This window comes from Theobroma cacao, chromosome 7 (genome assembly GCF_053813885.1).
Source record: "Theobroma cacao isolate CCN51 chromosome 7, ASM5381388v1, whole genome shotgun sequence".
NCBI lineage: Eukaryota > Viridiplantae > Streptophyta > Magnoliopsida > Malvales > Malvaceae > Theobroma > Theobroma cacao.
Window position 1 is genome coordinate 35,949,322 of NC_142645.1, and position 22,573 is coordinate 35,971,894.

A 22,573-nucleotide genomic window follows, 5' to 3' on the forward strand; every position below is an offset into this window, starting at 1 on the left:
TCGTGAAAGTAATGAAGAATTTCTTGGTGATGAAGTACCATATCTCAATGCCATTGGAACACTAATGTAACTTGCTAGCAATGCATGACCTGATATATCATTTGCTGTGAATTTATTAGCAAGATAATTCTTCTCCAACTTGAAGACATAGGAATAGAATTAAATATATACTTCGATATCTCTGAGGAGTAATGGATATGAACCTATATTATTTAAATGCATTAAAATTGGATTAATTAGCTATGCAAATGTAGACTATTTATCTGATTCACACAAAGCTTGATATCAGACAAGTTACTTATTTACATGTGGAGGTACAACTATTTCATATTGTTCTGTAAAACAAACTATATTTGTTACTTCCTCTAACTTTGTAGAAATTTTAGCAATTTATAAGGCAAGTTGTGAATGTGTTTGGTTAAGATCTGTAACCTAACATATTTGAGGAACATGTTGCTTTTTAATCAAGAAAGAAGTTTCAACAACATTAATGAAGATAATACCGCTTGCATAGCACAGTTAAAAAAAAGATACATTAAAGGCGATAAGATAAAATATATTTTTCCAAAGTTCATCTTCACTCATGTTCTTCAAGAAAAAGATGATATTAGTGTTTAACAACTTTGTTCAAGTAACAATCTAGCAGATTTGTTCACCAAAACCCTTTTTACTGCAACATTTGAAAAGTTGGTATAAAAGATCAGAATGCCCTATTTTAAATATCTCTATAATGCAATCATTAAGAAGAGTAAAATACGCATTGTACTCTTTTCCTTCATCAAGGTTTTTCCCATTAGATTTTTCTTGATAAGGTTTTTAATGAGGTAGCATTTCAAAAGCATATTGTTAAAAAGAATTATATACTTTTTTTCCTTCACTCAGATTTTTGCCCACGAAGTTTTTTTCTTGTAAGGTTTTAACGAGATACAATGAAAATTCAAGGAGGAGTGTTATGAATATTTTTGTGAATATCCATTTATATTATTTATATCTAGATTTGGATGGAGATTAGGATTTAATCCATCAATTTAATCCATTAGTATTATCATCATCTTGTAAATTCAATGTTATTAGCCTATAAATAGGCCTTCTCATTTCATTTGTAAATACACACTTGAATAAGATCTTCTTGCTCCCTCTTAATACTGTCTCTCCCTCCAAATACATTTTCTTACATTTCTCTTATAATTATTATTTCAAATTATATTTCATAACAAAAAAAGATTTATATGAGTTAAAGGGTAGGGTTTAAAAAAGAATCTAATAAAAAAAGAGGGGAATGGCTTGAAGAATTTTTAAGAAAAAAATTTCAAAATTTGAGCCTAGAAAGGTTTTGAACCCGGATATTTAAAAATTTAAACCAAATTTCTTACCATTACTCCAAAGAAGTTCATTTAAAATTTTTTAGGCGTGGCAAAGTTACATATTTTGAATTTTGTAAATATAAAAATAAAAAAAATTAAAAACTGAGGGGTGGCAACTAGTTCCCCTCTCTCTTTGCCTCTGTTTAAGAAAAAGATAAAAATGAAAAAAAAATCACAACCGCAAAAGTAAGATAAATTTGGCACCTACATTTTCATATAATGTTTTTCTTTTTTTTTTTTTTTCATTTTGTGAGTAATTGACTATGAATAATGATTAATGACATGTGAGAGAATTTAAGGCATGATGCTTTAGATTTGACAATTCTTTTTCGTTTGACGACTACATAAGACTTGACACATTACCAATCAAATTTCAACCATGTTTTTAAATATGTTTTTGTATTTTATTTTATTTTGCTGATTAAAACTATGCTTGAATGCATGAATCAACTAAAGTCTGAAACCCATGCAAAATCATTCGCTGCAGTAGACATCAAGTCCGTTCCAACTATTTCAATTCCAACATCCTGATTATTCAAACCTCATCTCTTCTCTTCTCTTCTATTTTCTTTTTTATCTTTATTTTTTAATTTTTTCAAATCAGAATGAAGCTCTTATCTTCTAGAAGAGGCCAAGAAATTAATGACTCCATCCACAGTTAAACATATCCAACAACCAGACTAATAATAAGCAACGTACAACCTGCAACCTCACTCCCTTAATCCATACAGTTCTTCTACCGACACCTGGGTTCCTTTGCCACCAAAGTTTTTGGTCAATTAGGTGGAAGACTTGTCATGACATGACCGGTGATGGAGGAATAAAATTCATTTTTTTAAAAAAAAAAAAAAAAACAGTTCAATTACATGCTGTATGGTAAGAGCATGAATCTATGATGTTGTAGCCTATGACAAATTTGTTCTGTTAGTGTAGATCGGTCATGTGGAGGAGAAAAAGAAATAGGAGAAAATTTGGTAGATCGGTCATAGCACACGTTATTATTATTTTTTTAAAATTTGGTACATATATTACATAGCACCATAAGATTCATGCATATGATACATGGAGCATCTCTCTCTTATTTTAAATTTTACAGCTCATTGGCATGGCTTGTTTCAATTCGGTGCCGTTTTCTGCTTGTTTAATCTTGTCTTCTCGATGTCAATTATTGGACTTCAATGGTCTTTGCTGGGATTGTTTAGAGGGTTTAAGAAGCTTAATAATGCATTTTCAGTCTTTCGTCTTTGGTTGGATGCATTGTTGTCTTCTGCACATATTATCGCCCTTACTCAGAGTCAATTTTTCTTTTTTTCCTATGTAGAGTTTTTTTTTTTTTTTCTAGCATGGGCGGCTTATTCTTTTTTTTTTTATACAAGTCACCCATTCTAGAAATTTCCCCCATCACTTTCTTTTGTACTTTTGTTTTTTCTTTTCTCATTTTTTATTTGGAGATCAAAAGAGAGAATGGAGTGAAACTCTCTTTTATTTTCTCCTTTCTTCATTATTGTTTTTCCATCTATTTTTTACTTCTCATATTGGTTGTTGTTTATACTTAAGTCCTACGGTTTTTTGAGAATGGAGTGAAATTCTTGTTTATACTTGATGTGATCAACACCCTAATGCTAGCAGTTCCAGTCCATTTATTTTAAATTTATCAGTGTCCTTATCCTTACCACAAGACATTTTGAAACCATGTAGTCGGGAAACTCGAAAGGCAATTGAAGTCGAGTTCAAGTCATAGTCATCTTTGTGGAAAAGATTTTCTTGGGAATTGAAAATCCTTTCCAATTGCATCTCAATGTCATTCTCAAAGTGATATGACACACCAAGGCGGAGTAGTGTGTCTATGAATTTAACGTTCTCCATTGGATCAGCTGTAGAAGCTTTCAACATCTCCTTCACTTTCTCTTTCAATGGAATTATTTCTTTCGTTAATGAATTATTTCTCCTTATTATTATTTTTTTTTAAATTTGGTACATATATTACATAGCACCATAAGCTTCATGCATATGATACATGGAGCATCTCTCTCTTATTTTAAATTTTACACAAGCGTTTTATATATTTTTTTTGGCCAAACATATAATACAAAGCATTGGAAACAAGCGCTAGAAACACCGTTCATTAAACATATCCAAGCACGAAGAGAGACAGAGAGGATTGTCTTTACATGCGTACTGGATCAACGAACAAGGCACGGATGTCATCTTTCACATATGGATCAGGATCTGTGAACCCATCTCCATGCTTGTAAAACAAATATGTTACTCGAGCAAAGTTTAAAATTCGTAATAGGAGATCTCTGGGGATTGCAGTTGGTCTCATGCATTCTTCATTAATATCCTTCCATGCATCTTCAAGCTTTTTCTTTAAGTCATGGAGCGCATCTTTCTCTGAGAGGTTGTGTTGCTTCATGTAGCATTCAACACTAGAAGGACAATGCTCTCTCAATTGCTCGAACTATTTAGAACGAGGGATGTGCGAATGATTAGAATATTTCTTATAAAGTAATAATCTTAGCTTTCATTGGATTACTTTAACTTTCATCAGAGTTACCATATATATATATACCTTATGTGACGCTATGTCATCCATGATACGACCGATCATATTTGCAGCTGTCATAATTCTGGGTTCTGTTTGCAGCCACTCAAATGCCTCTAAACCTGCGATTGTCCCCATTCCTATAAATGATGTTGTTATTATTGGATCATAAGTGGATGTCTTCATTGCAACCCTCATATACTCCTCGAATGTTGGTACATAACCATCATGGCACCATTTGACCTCTGCTTGATAGTTGTTGATTAGTCCTATGAACTAATTACAAATTGCCAATTAGAGAGAAAAACATGTCAGAATGCCTTAACTCATTTGTTGTTAATTACAAGAAGCAAAGGGGGAAATGTGAGCTTGATGATTCTTACAGCATCTTTTGCGTAAGGGACAGTGTAGGATCTTCCTTCCTTTCTAGCCTCGTCTTCTATTTCATCAAAAACGTCTAGCACAGCCTTGCAAATAACTTTGGTGTAATCTTGCAACTCATCAAGAGCAGAAATCTCCCATCTGAAAAGAAAGTGTAGGTTTGTTTAAATATTTTTCAATGAATAACGCATGGGTTTATTAAATATATATGTGGCATCCCTTAATTAATTTCCTGTACTAGTACTAGTACATACTTACCTACGTATGGACATATATATATATATATATATGTGTTGAATTTTAGAATGGATATCTAACTTAAAACTAGTTGACAAAAGGTGGAGAGGTTTTTATTATATTTATATATCTATGATACAGGGGAATTCAAACTCTGTTCTCTAGGCAGACGATTATGCACTAACCAATTAGTCAAATAATAGGGTGCTTTAACAGATGTAGGATTTCTTTTATCACAAATTCAATCAATATATGCTTAGCCAGATAAAGCTAACCACAACTTGGATATTAGAATTAAGAAAGACTGAAGAAAAACCTCTTTAATGCATCCGTGAAACGTTGAAGTTCTTGAGGAGTCCCATAAGCATCGAATGTGTCATCTAGAATTGACATAAGAACCAGCATCTTAGTAAGAATTATCCGCCAACGTGCATAGCGAGGTTCAAAATACAATGAATTTATCCATGTGTACACCTCCACATATCTCTCTCTTGCATATGAAAGCTCAGATGAAAAGTCGTAGTCCTCCCAAAACCTTGCAACAATAAATCCCATAAAAAATGTATGTAAAAGTCATAAAAAATTCCATCCACAACATTTTGCTAGGAATTCAAATCCATAATTGCTTTAATTCTTTTATACCTTGCAATTTGGCTTATTTCTTGTCGGTGAAGGACTTGTACTCGATTAAAGTCTAGTTTTGCAAACGTAAGTAGGGTTTCGTTTCTGGACTCTTCCTCCTCATAGAAAGAGATATAGTTCCTTGCCTCTAGTCTTGGAGGGCATTTGTTTAATGGGTTGTCTAGGGCATTCATTATTTGCTTTGCAAGATGAGGGCTTGACTTCGCTGCCAAAGGCTTCAAGTTGGCCTTGGTGAATGCAATGGCCTCCTCTAATATAAGCTCTCCATGAACTCTTAGATAGGCAGCTTCATACAGGCTTAGCATTCCCCTAATGTCATCGACTAGGGATTCTTTGAACTTACCAACACTGCCGTCCTTGAACTTTTCAAACACACCTGATTCGCATATCACTATTTTGTTATGGAATATGGACCATTAAATAAATAGGAATTGTTACATAAGTAGACGTCAAATCCAAAAAGAAGAAAAAGGAACAAGATTGGTGAGGAGATTTTGGTTGGTTAGATGTTCTGTGTGTGATGAGGTCTATTTAGCACAACAAATGATAAGTAATGTCTTCTGTTTGTGATAAGGTCAGGAGAGTGTATGGTGCTTGAACCTTTAATGCTTTTGTTTGTTTCCCCTGCTTCGGTTTTGGAGAAAGGTGATTTACAGAGAGAGGGAGAGGAGAGGAAGGTTGATTGAGAGAGAAATGGACATTTCGTGAAAAATTAGGGTATTTTTAAAAGAAAAGAAGAGAAAAGCTCTTAACAGGAGCTTTTTTTTTTTAATTTTATTTTTAAAAGAAATTATTTTTTTAAGCCCTTTTCAAATTTTTTTTTTACTTTTAAGAAGTAGATAAACTGAAAAAAAAAAACCAGACTTAATTCGTATCATACTTTATGTGATCACAACCCTAATGCTGACAGTTCCAGTCCATTTATTTTAAATTTATCAGTGTCCTTATCCTTACCACAAGACATTTTGAAACCATGTAGTCGGGAAACTCGAAAGGCAATTGAAGTCGAGTTCAAGTCATAGTCATTTTTGTGGAAAAGATTTTCTTGGGAATTGAAAATCCTTTCCAATTGTATCTCAATGTCATTCTCAAAGTGATATGACACACCAAGGCGGAGTAGTGTGTCTATGAATTTAACGTTCTCCATTGGATCAGCTGTAGAAGCTTTCAACATCTCCTTCACTTTCTCTTTCAACGGAATTATTTCTTTCGTTAATGAATCAAATACCTGCGCACGATTTGAAATCCAGAATCAAAAAAGAAACCCAGTTCATTTGATTCATCTCTTGAAATAATATGTAAAGTAACATTTCAATCCAGCTGCCTAAAATTTTAAAGCTTGAAATTCAGTTTCAGGAACATGAAAAAAGCATGCAATACGTGAGAATATATATATAAGAGATGCAAGAATATTACCGAGTCACTTGAGGGAAGGGAAGGGAATTGATCTCTCCATATATTTTTAGAGAAATTTGCCACTGGACGCAAAACATGGCACTCTCCTTTAGAAGACATTTTTCAGACAACTCTTAATTTGTTATGCTAGGCTTCCCAACCCCAAGCCATATTTATAGAGGCTCGAGAGCAACCTTAGCATATATTGCAGAAGAGGTATTATTTGGTATCTTGCAAATTACAGTACTGGACTGCTTCATCCAATGGATAATGATTATTTAAAAATAGTGGCGGATCCAAGATTTTGTATGAGAGGTGGTGAATAATCATTTAAGATCATAGATTGAGTCAATGATTCGATTCGGAATAAAAAATTAATAACTTAAATTATAACATAAAATTTTAGTAACAGTTTAAATAAAAATTTCAAATGCACCTACATAAATAGACATAAAGTAGAAAAAAAATTAACATTAGATTTTCACATTACGCATCGTAAGCTATACTCAATGTGCTTTCTTACTTTCAAATTCATTAATGACTAAATCCGTGTCAATAGTCTTGTCAATCTCTTTCTTAAAGGATAAGTGAACTAGCAAGAAATCATCCATATCTATCTTATTATGCAACCTCATCTTTACCATTTTCATGGTTGAAAATGCACATTCTGTAGTTACTGTAGAAACTAAAAGAGTTAAGATAAATTGAATCAAACATCTAGACGAGGATATACAACTGATTGTTTTGTCTTTAACATTAACTGGCATAGCTCTATCCACAGTTGATGACTCCATGTTGCCAAACTTTTATCTTCTAGAAGAGGCCAAGAAATTAATGACTCCATCCATTGTTAAACATATCCAACAACCAGACTAATAATAAGCAACGTACAACTTGCAACCTCACTCCCTTAATCCATAGAATTCTGAAAATTCCTCCTCCCTTAAAACACCCTGCTTAGACAATTCATCAACCTAACAATTAGCCTCTCTACAAAGATGTTTTACCCTCCAATTGGTAATTACTTTTTGTAAACTTTCAATTTGCACCAGAAATTGCCTAAACCTCCATGGAATTTTAGAAGGGTTGAATATGACATTCAATGAGTCACTTTCTACCCATAGAAGTTGTGAATTCTTCAAAAATCTGTTGAACAATAAGAAGGCCTCCTTGATGGCTAAGATCTCTGCATGATTGGTATGGCATGTACCAATTTGCTTAGAGAATTTAATAATAATTTCTCTTGGATCATCTTGTAAAATTCCTTCAATTCCTGCCTTACTTGGATTTTTAAATTCTTGCTAAGATTAATCTTGAATTAGGTATACATAAATTTCAATTATAATACCTTACCTAAATTCATTTTCCTAGATAAATATCTCACATAATGAGTGCTACTAATTAATGCATGTGATCAAGATAACAAAAAAAAAGTTCCATTTGCAATTGGTTTACAATAAATGTTGGATGATGTGGTTTTGATTCATCTCTTGAAATAATATGTAAAGTAACATTTCAATCCAGCTGCCTAAAATTTTAAAGCTTGAAATTCAGTTTCAGGAACATGAAAAAAGCATGCAATACGTGAGAATATATATATAAGAGATGCAAGAATATTACCGAGTCACTTGAGGGAAGGGAAGGGCTGCATATGACATTCAATGAGTCACTTTCTACCCACAGAAGTTGTGAAAATTCCTCCTCCCTTAAAACACCCAGTTTAGCCAATTTATCAGCCTCACAATTAGCCTCTTTACAAGTATGATATAGAGTTATTTGGACTTAATTTTAATAGTAATTTAGGTTAGTTATTGTGGTAATGCATAAAAAATTAGCGAGTTTCATTTAAATTATTTTAAGTTAATTAATTTAGGTGAGTCAATCTAATCTTAATTAATTTTCTACTTAATTTGGTGTTAATGTGATTAAGATAGGTTGCTATTAATTTATTTGTACTTTTGTATGTGTTTAATGAAGGAAGACTTTTAATGGAAGAAGGAGAGCAAGTTGGAGGTGCAGACTTTCACTGCCATGTTTTGGTATTTTGATCAAAACTCTCTCTAGATAACTCCAAATGTGTTGATTCTTATGCTATTAGAAAGTTAAGAGAAAAAGATACAACTTTCATGTTTACTACTTCACCTACTTTGGCCTGAAAGGTGGTAAAAAATCTTATCAAATTTGAAATACTATAGTAGTTTTAAAGCAATTACGATTTCTGCTAATTATATGGTGGAGGCCACGACTCACGTAATTTGATGAGGAAATTCTTATTAGAATTGACTTCCTTCTTCAACCAACTTGGTTTAATTCAAAACTTTATAAAAACAGCATTTCGAAGGACTTTTAACAACAAAACAAATACTCGTAGAACTTTGTAAAATCCTTGCTCCCAAATAACGTATGCCTCTCTTAAATCTTTAATGTCAAAGTTATTCCACAAGAAATATTTAGTCTCCTTAATAATACTTATATTGCTACTAAAGATGAGAATATCATCGACATACAAACATAATATGACACACCCAAGGTTAGTAACTTTAATATAAACGTATTTTTTAAAGTCATTTATCAAAAATCTCATTTGACAAGATGACTTGATAAAATTTCTCACACCATTGCTTTGGGGCTTGTTGTAATCTATATAAGGATTTCATGAGTTTACAAACTTTATGCTTCTGACTGAATATGACAAATCCCTCCGGTTGTTCTCAATATATTTCTAACGTCCATTTAAACTAGAAAAAAAAAAAGAAAGAAGAAAAGGGGAAAAATTTTCAATAAGCAGAAAAGGGACAAAAATTTCAAAATTTGAGAGTAGAAAGGATTGAACCGGATCCTTTCCAAAGCAATTCATTTGAATTGTTTAGGGGTGACAAAATTATATACTTTGAATTTTATAAATATAAAAATTAAAAAATTAAAAATTAAAAAATTAAAAAATGAAGCGTGGCGGCTGCAACCCCTCTCTCTGCGCCTCTGTTTAAGAGAAAGACAAAAAATCACACATTACCAATCAAATTTCAACTTGTGTTTTAAACATTTTTTTTGAAAAGTATGTAATTTTGTTGTATAATGCCAGAGTCAAATCCCACTTTGGGCTTTTTCGTTACAAGCATAAAAATATAAACACGTAACCCCAAATCCAAATTAGAGAGATTTGATACAGACAATGAAGACGCAGCCCTGTCAAGCCTAGATACATACAATAGCGAAGACGCAGCCCTGTCAAGCCTAGACACAAACAGTGTCCACTCCACTCCCAGACAATAGCTCGTGTTGTCCAAAAACCGTTCCAAAACTCTTTGCTGATGAAAACTGTGCTTGAATGCGTGAATCAACTAAAGTCTAGACATCAGTACTAGCTGTCCAAATCCCATACGTTAATCAACTAACGCCTGAAACCCATGCAAACACTGAACCCATCACCTCTCCCCAAATCATTCGCTGCTGTAGACATCAAGTCCGTCCCAACAATCTCAATTCCAACATCCTGATTATTCAAACCTCATCTCTTCTATTTTATCTTTTCTATTTTTTTTTATTTTTTCAAACCATACTCAAAATCAGAATCAAACTCTTATCTTCTAGAAGAGGCCCATATATTATTGACTCCATCCACAGTTAAACACAGCCAACAACCAGACTAATAATAAGCAACGTACAAACTGCAACCTCACTCCCTTAATGCATAAAATTGTGAAACTTCCTCCTCCCTTAAAACACTGTTTAGCCAATTCATCACCCTCATATTTAGCCTCTCTACAAATATGTGTTACTCTACAATTGGTAATAACTTTTTGTAAACTTTCAATTTGCACCAGAAATTGCCTAAACCTCCATGGAATTTTAGAAGGGTTGAATATGACATTCAATGAGTCACTTTCTACCCATAGAAGTTGTGAATTCTTCAAAAATCTGTTGAACAATAAGAAGGCCTCCCTGATAGCTAAGATCTCTGCATGATTGGTATGGCATGTACCAATTTGATTAGAGAATTTAATAATAATTTCTCTTGGATCATCTTGTAAAATTCCTTCAATTCCTGCCTTACTTGGATTTTTAAATTCTTGCTAAGATTAATCTTGAATTAGGTATACATAAATTTCAATTATAATACCTTACCTAAATTCATTTTCATAGATAAATATCTCACATAATGAGTGCTACTAATTAATGCATGTGATAAAGATAAAAAAAAAAAAGTTCCATTTGCAATTGGTTTACAATAAATGTTGGATGATGTGGTTTTGATCCTGGAACCCACGACTGTCCTTTCTTGCTCCGATTTTGCAATGATACTTTTCTACTACTTTCTAAAAAAAAAATTATGAGGAATAATCTTTCTTAATGAGGGTATTTCAAAAATAATCATCAAAATAAATTTAATTATTTTTAGTCATTTTTAGTCATAACTTAACAAAAATACCCTTAAAACTATTTTAAATAAATTAAACCATTCATCACAATTTCTCTCCATTTGTGCTTTCGATTTCTCTCTCACCATCTTACCACCTCATTCTCTCTAATTTTATCGATTTCTCTCTTCAACATTCGTGTACAATGCTCCCGATTTCTCTCTCCCACACTTTTATATTTCTCTTTTCTACGCTTTTAACACACCAAGAGCTGATTAGATTTCTCTTTCCTACTTTTTTAAGATACCAAGAGATGGTTTTGATGTGTTTGGGTGCGTGGTTATTTGGGAAATTTAATTTTTAAGTATTTTAGATAAAACTAAAATGGTAAAAATGATCACAGATGTTGGACATAGTTTTTAATTGAATCAATTCAGGACCTAGACATCAATAAACTCAAATATTTGAAATTTAAAAACCTATTTTTTCAAAGAAATTTTTTTTTTTTTTTTAGTCGAAATAGGTGTTTTAGATAAGAAAATTTGTATTTTGATTTATGAAAATATGTTAGAAACACTTTAATCGGTGCCAAATTGTCAAAAAATAAATAAAAAGAAATGAAGAGAGTTGAGAGGATTTAAAGTTTTGGTTCATAAGTAACAACAACATTTTATTCATTAAAGTGTAACAAAATTTTTTTGAATATGACATGTAACAACAATATTTTTTCAACATAGTGTGTAACATTAATATTTTTTTTTCAACATGGCGTGTAACAACCTTTGTAACCATGGCGTGTGACATGTTTTTGTACATGATGTGTAACAACAGTATTTTTTTTTCAACATGGCGTGTAACAACCTAACCATAGTGTGTAACATGTTTTTATATATGACTTGTAATAACTTAACTATGACGTGTAACATATTGGTGTACATGTTGTGTAACAACAAATTTTTTTTTTCAATATGGCATGTAACAATTTAATCATACTGTGTAACATGTTTTTGTATATGATGTGTGACAGCCTAACCATGGCATGTAATATGTTTTTGTACATGGTGTGTAACAACAGTATTTTTTTTTCAACATGATGTGTAACAACCTAACCATTCCGTATAACATGTTTTTGTATATAGCGTGTAACATCATGACATGTAATTTCATTAAGGGTAATTTTGTCCAACTTAGCTAAAAATAGTTAAAATTATAAATAGGGCTATTTTTAAAAACATTTTATCTTTAAAGGTTATTTTTAAAAATTCGTCAAAAAAAATGTTGGATTATGTCAGTGTAAAGGAAAAAAAAGCTCTTGACCAGATTAATAATTTGATCTCTTTTTTTCTTCTAAAAGTAAAATTACTCTCTTGACCCTCATAAGAAAAAAGCCTTGTTTGCACCTTGCTTGGAGACTTTGTGTCCTTATTGCCAATTGGTGTGATTTGATGTTCTCGATTGAGTTTTGATTTCTTTAGATGAAAAAAAAAAAGACCAAATTGTCTCTCTCCTAGCTAGCACTGGGCTTTGTAGGCGTAAGCAACTCCAATCTCCATATGAGTTATATGCAATTGCCATCAGTGTAAATTACCATAACAGGTTGGATATTTGGATAGTTTTATGGTTTATTAAAACCCAACTTGTGACCTTGTGATTTCAACTCCAATCAAATTATGTAATATTTCATGATTTGTAGAGCTAACGATGTGATAGTTGTTAGTCCTTTCTTCCAACAAATTATGTAATATTTCATGATTTGTAGAGCTAATTATGTGATAGTTGTTAGGAGAATTAATTTAGGCAACATAGTTATAATTGAAATGAAAGTAAGTTTTTGGTTGTCAAAATCAACATAAACTAGGAACGTACCCACGCTATGCAGCGAGATTTACAATGAATGAAAAATTTAGTATAATAATATCATGATTTTTTAAAATGTTTGATTGATGCGAATTTTGTGAAATTGTATCAACATTTGATATTAAGAATTGTAAACAATTACATATTGTAACAACAAGTGAAACAAAAGTATATAACATATGATAAGAAAAATAAAAATAAAACTGAATATCATTTATACATCTTTAGCTTCATCCCGCTGATCAATATTTTATATACGTAAAGAAATAGTTTGGTACAAAATGTACAAAAAGTCTTTCAATATGTTTGAATAATATTATAAATTATAGTAATAATAATAAAAGGAGTAATCTTAAATTTGAAATTACTATAAATAATAGTAGTACTAATAACATAAAGATAATTATTTTAAAATACCGACGTTTTAAAAAAAATTTCTTGTGCCTTGTTGTTAGAGAAAACTTTTTATTTTAAATAATTTTTAATTTTTAAAAAGATTTAATTTTTTTATAACTTAATTTTGATCATTCAAATAATGAAATAAAATTAAAATTGAAAAGATGTAATAAATTATAAAAGTCATTATTCATCAACTACGTAATTTATTTTATATACTTATTAAAATAAAATGAATATTAATTACACTTATTAAAATTTATTAATTTTAATGATGAAATTTTGTAAATTATTTTCAATTTTAATCACTACTTTATAATCCTATGCTTTTCTAATTGCTTAGAAATATTTTACTTTGTGAAAAATAATCTTGGATGCCCCAATAGTGTACTTTGGTAAGTAATTATTAAATTTATTCAATTATTATTTTATTTTTTATTTAGAAATATTCTCGTTTTTCCATTTTTTCCCTCTTTCCTTCGTTGTTTTGCTCTCTCTATTCTCTGAAAAATCTGAAACAACCTTTCATATTAACTCTATTTTTCTTTATATATTTTTTCTCTTTGATTTTTGATGGATTTTTCTTTAGATTTTTTATGTTATTCTCTTTGGGTTTTTGGGGTTGATATTTAGGTTTTGTTAATTTTGTAGTTTGAAGCTTGATTTTGTGCTTATGGTTCGAAAATGCTAGTTAGATTATGTTTGTGTCTGACTGGTTTGCTACATATGTAGATTTTTAGGGATTTTCTAGTTTCGTTTTTGTAGGTATTGTCATAACGTGTGGATCCGAGAACCAGACCGCTAGACGTACGATTTTTAGGATTGGGTTTGGAAGTATTTTTATGCACAGGGAAAGATTATCACCCTCGTGACGCTCGTTCCATTAATGGTACCACTTAATTATAGGTTAGAGCTTGAATTCTTAAATTTATTATGTTTCCTTAGTTATTATTTATTTATTTTATCTTTTATTTTATTAGCAAATTAAAATATTTTATTTGGTTTTACAGGAGTGAAGTGCACATAATGCACTCGTGAAATGCATGGTATGAAATATAAATAATGTTGGACGAAAACCTTTTACTGAGGATATTTCCCGAATCCACCTGTCATACTGATAGGATCTGAGGATATTCTATCACCTAGAGAATTATTCGAAAAACTTGCCTTTGCAAATATGACAGATAAATCTCATTCTCGGATAATCATACACGTTTTAACAAAATTAATATTTTTGTGAATGCAGTCCTATTATGAGCAAAAGCCTTCTTATTAAAAATATCCTCTGAGCCCTCCCATCATACTAGTGGGATCCGGGGATATCCTTTCACCTAGGAAACTTTTTGAAGAAAACTTATGTCAAGCCCGACCTTATAAAATACTTTCCATGTCATTCATATGATTGACAATATGCTTGCATACTTGGAAAGCCCTGAAAGAAAAATCGTTAAAAGACGACAATGTACCAAATGGTACAATTAAGTTAATTTAAGTCTCGAACTAGATCAAATAGAGAATTTAAAATGAAATTAAGAATATTAAAGTCCCAGAATGGTTTAATATGGTGATTTGGAGTTCGAGGATCAATTTGAAGTCAAACTAGAATTTTTACTGTCCAGGGGCAAAATGGTCATTTGCCACCCAAGGACACAATGGGAATTTTTAGAAAAGAATTTTTTTAGCCCCATTTGACTTATTGGAGTATGATTTGAGTATTGGAGTATAATTTGAGGGTTTGGCAGTGAAAAAGTTTAATTCCAGTGATTTCTAGAGTGTAGGGGCAAAATCGTAATTTTGCCACTCGCGGACAAAATTTGAGATTTTGAGAGAATTTAGATCAAATTTGACAAATTGGAGAATGGTATGAGTATAAGGGATGAAAAATATGTCTATGGGCAATTTTTCAATTTTTGGGGCAAAAATGTAATTTTTGACTTTTACGGGGGTAAAAGTGTAAATTTCAAAAATTACTCCACCAAGACTTTGGATAAGTCTGAGAATTTTACCTGAGCTATGGATATGTGGGAAAAGTGTATGGTGAAAATTTGGAAATAAATGGATGGCTAGAATTTAAGGAATTAATAAAACATTAAAAAAATGAATAAAATAATATTATATTATTTTAGCCTTTAAAAAGGTGAAAATTCCGGAATTCTCATCTTCTTCAGCTGTCCAAACCAGGGGAGAAAAGGGGAAAAAAAAAAACAAGAATCCTACCTGAAAAATTTGGAGAAAATCAAGAGAAATCAAGAAATCAAGCATTAAAAAGGTAAATTTCATTGATTTTCCTTGTGATTTTCACTACCCATGCATTTTTTTCTCATTTCCATGCAAAATTAGAAAGTGGGTATGGACACCCATGCTGGCCAAACCTCCATGGATGAGTTTTGAGCTTGATTTTTGGTTGATTTTAATTGAATTAAGTGATTTTAGTTAAGTTATATTGAAATATAGCAAAAATAAGCTAGAAATATAATTTTCTCCCATTGAAACCCATTATGCTGAATTTTCTAGGGGAATATTGGCTGCTGATCTTGATGGTTATTTGAGGAATTATGATGAATAATGATGAATTATGAGCCTAGAAAAATAATGGAAATTTTCGGAGCAAAAATACAAATTTTTACCCACTAGGGGTATTTTCGTAATTTATTATCGGGACTGATAATTTGCACCACACTGAGGGACATTAAGTCAATTTGGGTGCAATTGAGGTATAGAAACTGAAAAAAATTAATTTGGAGTTTAAACGGACGCGTATATCAATTTATCGGGTAAAAGACCGAAATAGGCTAACACCGCATTTAGGCAAAAATTTAGACATTTTTGCATTCCATATCAAGCATTAGTAGTCTAAATTAGTTTAATTTCAATTTAGTACCAATGTGGTGAATTTCTCGATTTTGTACTGTGTCAAGGTGGTGAGTCCTCTAATAAAGGCAAGGGAATTGCACCCGAGGACCAATAGTCTGAGTATTTCGAAAATCCTCACTCTAGACACGGTGAGTAACCTTACCATCATTTTAATTATCTAAAGTATGTTTTTATTCGGTTTTGGTGAATTTTATGAAAATGAGTTCAAATGGTAAATTTTTATGTTTTGTAAACAAAATGAGTTTAAATGAAAATATTTTATAAATTGTCTTGAAACGAAATAACGATTTTGAAAAATAGAGTAATTGGAGACCACTGATATGTTGTAAATTTAAAATTGAATTAATGGCTTATGTTATTGTATTGGCATGACTGGCTGGGCTGTGTTTTTATGAATTATATGAATTGCTTTATTTTACCCTTGCAGGCTGGGTAGTAATATATTAGCCCTGTCATGCTGTCAAAATTTTATTGTATGGTGGGTTTGACCTGCTGCAGTGGGCTGGATTCTGTGGACTAGCCTATTAGAGGGGCACGGAATCCTGTTATATTTTTACTTCGGTTGGAGAGGCGAGTAGGGTAACTCCTGAGGTATAACTTTTAGAGTTCACTTCACGCCAAACCACCTCGTGAAGGGGAACTCGGCCAACGTCAAGGAATGGCTATGTTTTCAAAATAAAAACATGACTTTCTAATAGCCTTGGCGGACTCAGTTGGGATAGCCCTCGGCCAAGGTATCCCAAATAACTGAGTATGATAATAATTTTTGGCATGAGCCAAGCTTTTTAAGAAATTCATAAGCCATACTGATTACTTGCTTTAAATAAATTGATTTCATTTGGTTGAAATAAGTTGAAAGATGATAAATTACAGTTTGATGAAATGTTTTAATAGTCTCCTTTTGCTCGACTTTAGATATTTTGAGTGATGTTTGTTTACTCACTGGGATTTTATAATCTCACCACCCTCATTTCCACCCATTTCAGGTTCAGAATAGATTGTAGATAACTGATATCGGCGAGGATTACAGTTGAACTTGCCACATCCAAAGACTGTAGGTTCATTTCTTTTTATACTTTTGGTCATTCGGGGGCCCACGTGTCACTGTAAATTAAATTCTATACTTTGGTTATCTGTATTACGGTATGTAAGAATTTATTTTGCTTTTACGCTATAAAAATTATTTATGCAGTGTTCTTAAAATATCGTTTTATGTGAAAATTGAATATTTTATTGAATATTTTTATTTTATTATAACAGTCATAATTCCATTTTAAACGAATGTTTTAGACATCCAAAATTATTTTTGATTAAGAAATATGTGTTTTCCACTTACATACTATATTTTTAGATGATTTTTTAGATTTTTGGGATAAATGACAAAAATACCCTTGTGAGTCGAAAATTATTATTTCATTTGTTTAAGTTGGAAACAATTTAAAATCTTTTAAAATGTGGTATTTGGAAACAGTTACCCACAAGGGAAATGAGAAGCTGATATTAAAGCCTTGCGGGGTCTCGGTTGACATTCCGGGTAATGAATGTAAATTGAGACGTCGCGGCGGTTGTCACGGGCTCGATGGGAGTTTCGGGTCGTGACAACTTACCTCCGCAAGATCCTTCGGAAACTCCCATCATCGAGAATTATACTCGTTTACATAAATATCTACATGCCATGACATTTACGATGCAATAGTGATGTGTGATATGCTTATGAAATTTATTATTTTGTTTCTAAGTCTTCCTATATCTTCTTTGTTATTTCTTTAAGATTTTTCATTTTTATCGTTTCTCTTTATAAATATGTATTTATGAATTATATATTTTTCTATGTTATTTAGGTGTGTATCTATTTTACTATATAAATTTTCTTTTTACTCAAACTCTATAGTCTTTAAGTAAGATATCTTATTTCATGATTGTATATATTTGGATTCGACTTCTCCCTCTTTTTATTATCTATCATATTCCCTTTTTGTAACCATTATAAATTTATTATATATATATAACTAAATATTTACCCTTTTATACTTTAAATGTATTCATTATTATGAATTTACCATCATTGAATGTTTTATTACCCTTTATTGATTTATTGTCATGAGTATTATTATTTTTCACAATTTTATATTTATCTTTTGACACCTTAAGTGAATATATATATCATTTATTCTTTTACAGTTATTATTATTCTTATTATATTTATATTTTGACCAATTTATTATATATAATTTTTATTTATTTAAAATTAGAAACATCGAAATTTCACAATTAAGACTTTCCCATCATACTAGTGGGGTCTTAATTTAAATCCCGAGCCTAGGAAAAATTTATTAAGAATTACGATTGTCAAACCCTGTTCTATAAAATAATTATGACATCATTTACATGCACAATAGAATGTTTGCATATTTAGAAAGTTTGAGGAATCGTTAAAAGATGATATTGCCCATAATGGTATCATTAAGTTGATTAAGCCTCAAACTAGTTCAGATAGAAATTTTAAGGTGAAATTAAGAGTTTCATGGTCCAGGGATGACTTAAAATAGTGATTTGGAGTTCGAGGATCAATTTGGAGTCAAACCGGAATTTTCACTATCCAAGGGCAAAATGGTCATTTGCCACTTGGGGACAAAATGGAAATTTTTAGAAAAGATTTTTTTTGGCCCCATTTGACTTATTGGAGTATGATTTGAGGTTTAGAAGTGAAAATTTTTAATTTCTATATAATTTGGAGTATAGGGGCAAAATGGTAATTTTACCACTCGAAATCGAAAATTTAATTTTTGAAAGGATTTTTTATCAAATTTAATTATTTGGAGTGTGAAATGAGTATGAGGAGTGAAAATTATGCATTATGGCAAATTTTCAATTTTTGGAGTAAAAATATAATTTTTGAAAAGTTCAAGGGCAAAAATGTAATTTTGAAAAATTTGCTCCACCAAAACTTTGGAAAAGTCTAGAAATTTCATGGAAGACATGGATAAGTGAAGAGGATTGAGTGCTAGAAAAAGAAAGTCAAAAAGATGGCTAGAAAAAAATAAAATAATAAAATATTCAAAAGGTAAATAAAATAATAATATTTTATTAAGCCTATTAAAAGGCATGAAAATTCCAGAATTCTTCATTGGGATGGTCAGCCAAAACTAGCAGGAGAGAGAGAAAAATAAGAACAAACCCTAGAGTGAGAAAATTCAAAGAAAAAGTGTGATTTTTTAAGGAATCAAGTGTTTAAAGGTATGATTTTTCAAGCTTAGCTTAAGATTTATCATTTTCATGCATTTCCCATCATTTTCCATGGTTGAATCATGTGATTTGAGGATGAATTCAATTCTGAAAAAATGGGTTAGGAGAGAGAAACTTGTTAGATTAATTTGATTTTAAGTTATGTTAGTGTTTTAAGTTAGTTTAGTATATTTAGGAACAAAACAACAAGAAAAGAATTCATTTTCCTCCATTACCATTATTGACCGAATTTTCTAGGGGAATATTGGCTGATGATCTTGATGTTTATTTGAGAAATTATGATGAATAATAATGAATTATGAGTCTAGAAAAATAATGGGAATTTTCGGAGTAAAAATATGAATTTTTACCCAATAGGGGTATTTTCGTAATTTGCTATCGGGACTGATAACTTGCACCACACTGAGGGACATTAAGTCAATTTGGGTGCAATTGAGGTATAGAAACTGAAAAAATTTAATTTAGAGTTTAAACAGACGCGTATATCGATTTAATCGGGTAATAGGCCGAATTAGGTCAGCACCGCATTTAAGCGGTAGTCGGATGAGTTGTATATCATATCATACAAATATACCGAGCCTGAATTGATTTTATAATGGTCAAGCATTGATGTGATGAATTATGTATTGTATATTGTGGATAGGTGGTGAGCAAATTACACTGGTAAAAGTACAGAAATTGTGCTTGAAGATTGGGATTAGGAGTACATCGACTCCTAGAATTGTGAGTGGACAATTTATCGTCTTAAATATCTAGAGTAATTATACTTGTTTGATGCTTTTATTGAATGGTGAGTTTAAATTATAAAATATTATGTTTTCCAATTAAAATGTTTTTTTAATAAAAATGAGATTTATACTGGTTTTGAAAACTAATATTGTTTTGGGAAAATTGAGTATATGGAGACTGTGTTAAAATTTATGATTTTATATGTTATTGAAATTGTGGCTTATGACACTATGGTAGCATGATGGCTAAATTTTTGAGGTTGGCATGAAATATATGAACAGTTTTGGATTGGTCTTGGTAGACTGGATTACATTTTATTCGCCATATTATGTTACTGAAATTTTTATGGGTCTGGTGGTATATTAAACTGTCACTGCAGTGGTGGGGGTTTTCGTGGACTGCCTATGAGAGGGGCACGATAACCCAATTATATATTTACCTCCGGGGGGAAATGTTGGATGAAGTATCTTCTGAGGTAAGATTTGAATGCACCTCATGGTCACTGTAGTGGTGGGGGTTTCCGTGGACTGCCTATGAGATGAGCACGGTAACTCAATTATATACTTACCTCCGGGGGGAGATGTTGGGCGAAGTATCTCCTAAGGTATGATTTGAGTGCACCTCACGTTCGGGCCACCACGTGAGAGTGAGACTCAGCCAATGCCAAGGAACGGCTTGTGTCAGATGCAAAAACATGTTTATGGTTATGGATCATTTAACAGCCTTGGTGGTTTCAGTGGGATACCTTGACGAAGGTACTCGCGAGAATGATTCTGGCAGGGGCCAAGTTTAAGAAATTCATAAGCCGGGAAATTTTGATGAAAAGAAATTATTTGGTATAGATTGAAACGAATTTTGTGTTATGAACATTATTGAGATATAACGTTTTTATGTTGTTTCCATCTACTCGGCTTTAGATGCTTTTGATGGTAATTGTTTACTCACTAGGATTATTTAATCTCACCCCTCTTCCTATCCATTTTTCAGGCTCAAGACAATTTGTTGATAGTTGATTAAGACGAGAATTAATCTCGGAGTTGCATCATAGGAAGTAAGGGTTCGTAGCTCTACACCTTCTTGGTTAGTTAGGGGCCCACGTGTCACTGTAAACGAAATTTCATACTTTAATTATCTTTATTACTATATGAATAAATTTATTTTACTCTTACGCTACAAAAGTTATTTTAGGAAGACTTTGAAAATATTGTGTTTTAAGAAAATAGAATATTTTATTTAATATTTTTATTATATTCAAATAGCTATAATTTTACTTTAAACGATTGTTTTAGACTTCAAAATTTAATTTAAATCATGAAATATGTGTTTCCACTTACATATTACATTTTTACGGATTTCAAAATTTCAAAAAAAAATGACGAAAATGCCCCTGTGAGCTAGAAAATAATATTTTATTGTTTTGAGTTGGAAACAACTTATGATTTCTTAAAATACGAGATTTAATAACTGTCGCTCACCAGGGAGATGCGGAAGTTGATGCTAAGTCTTGCGGGGTTTCGATCGGCATTCGGGGTAATGAGTGCTTATTGGGACGTCGCGACGGTTGTCACGAGCCTGATGGGAGTTCCAGGTCGTGACAACGACTTTTTGCGTTTCTGATGAACATCTCATCATCGGTACAACTTATACATTATTCCTATAATTAATATTATGGTATTTTAAGATTCAATTTTCTAAGTTTGATTCTAATACATATTTTATTATAATTATCATTTGACTAACTTTACTATTTTTTAATATTTAACATTAAATGTTTCCCTCCTTTTTTTTTTTTACCTACATCAAAGCTCCTTGTGACTAAATATTATACCCTAATGTAATCATACATATCTTTATATATTCCTTTATATTTTTTTATATCCAAGTAGGCCCCACCAACAACTCAATAATTTCCAATTTTACTTAATTTAATCCATATTTTCTTTTATGCCAACCATCTATTTGCTTTATTCATTTATTTTTTATTTTTTATTATTTTCTTTATCTACCTAGACCTATTACTGTAAACATATTTCATTTAGACATTTATTTTTCTATTTTACATATATGTTTCATTTATATATTTGTAGTAAATATTCTCCTAAGCTTAAGTTCTTTTTATAACTAAACATTTTCTAAAATATTATTAGTTTTATTTTTATTATTTTATATATTTTTTTTCTATACTTATTTTTATATTATTCTGTTTTTATTAATTTCCTAACCTTAAAAATATCATCAAGAAATTTTCAGAACATTATACTAAAATAATTTAAAATTAATCTTATATCATCAAGTAATAAAGCTTAAACTAAGTAAATTGGGTTAAATCCAAACAAACTATATCACAACAGCCCAAGCAACCCAAATCACCATAGATCCATCAAGCAAAGGAGTAAGATTTTTACCTGACTGGGCTAAGTTGGCCCAAGCTAACTGGCCTGACCCATGATCTTCACTAAGCGCACCCTTTGGGGCTTTGCACAGCAACCCCTTATGCGCCTAAAATGGTGTCGTTTGATGCAATGGAGAAGGACTTCTTAGTAAGTCGA

At 31.3% G+C, this 22,573-nt stretch overlaps 1 protein-coding gene and 1 long non-coding RNA gene across 2 annotated transcripts; one reads left to right on the top strand and one right to left on the bottom strand.

The window, feature by feature from the left end:
- Positions 1 to 3,375: 3,375 nt before the first annotated feature.
- On the bottom strand, positions 3,376 to 6,696 carry LOC18507065 (putative terpene synthase 6). Its single transcript, XM_018129822.2, has 7 exons — positions 6,586 to 6,696; positions 6,124 to 6,397; positions 5,170 to 5,545; positions 4,844 to 5,062; positions 4,293 to 4,431; positions 3,937 to 4,185; positions 3,376 to 3,825 (listed from the first exon to the last, which is right to left on the bottom strand). Exons 1-7 carry the CDS (start codon positions 6,682 to 6,684, stop codon positions 3,532 to 3,534), a joined length of 1,650 nt encoding a protein of 549 aa, XP_017985311.2. The 5' UTR covers positions 6,685 to 6,696; the 3' UTR covers positions 3,376 to 3,531.
- Positions 6,697 to 15,325: 8,629 nt separating this feature from the next.
- Positions 15,326 to 17,237, top strand: LOC148761847 (uncharacterized). Its single transcript, XR_016027576.1, has 3 exons — positions 15,326 to 15,444; positions 16,094 to 16,177; positions 17,036 to 17,237. It is a non-coding gene; the product is annotated as an uncharacterized LOC148761847 (long non-coding RNA).
- Positions 17,238 to 22,573: the final 5,336 nt, after the last annotated feature.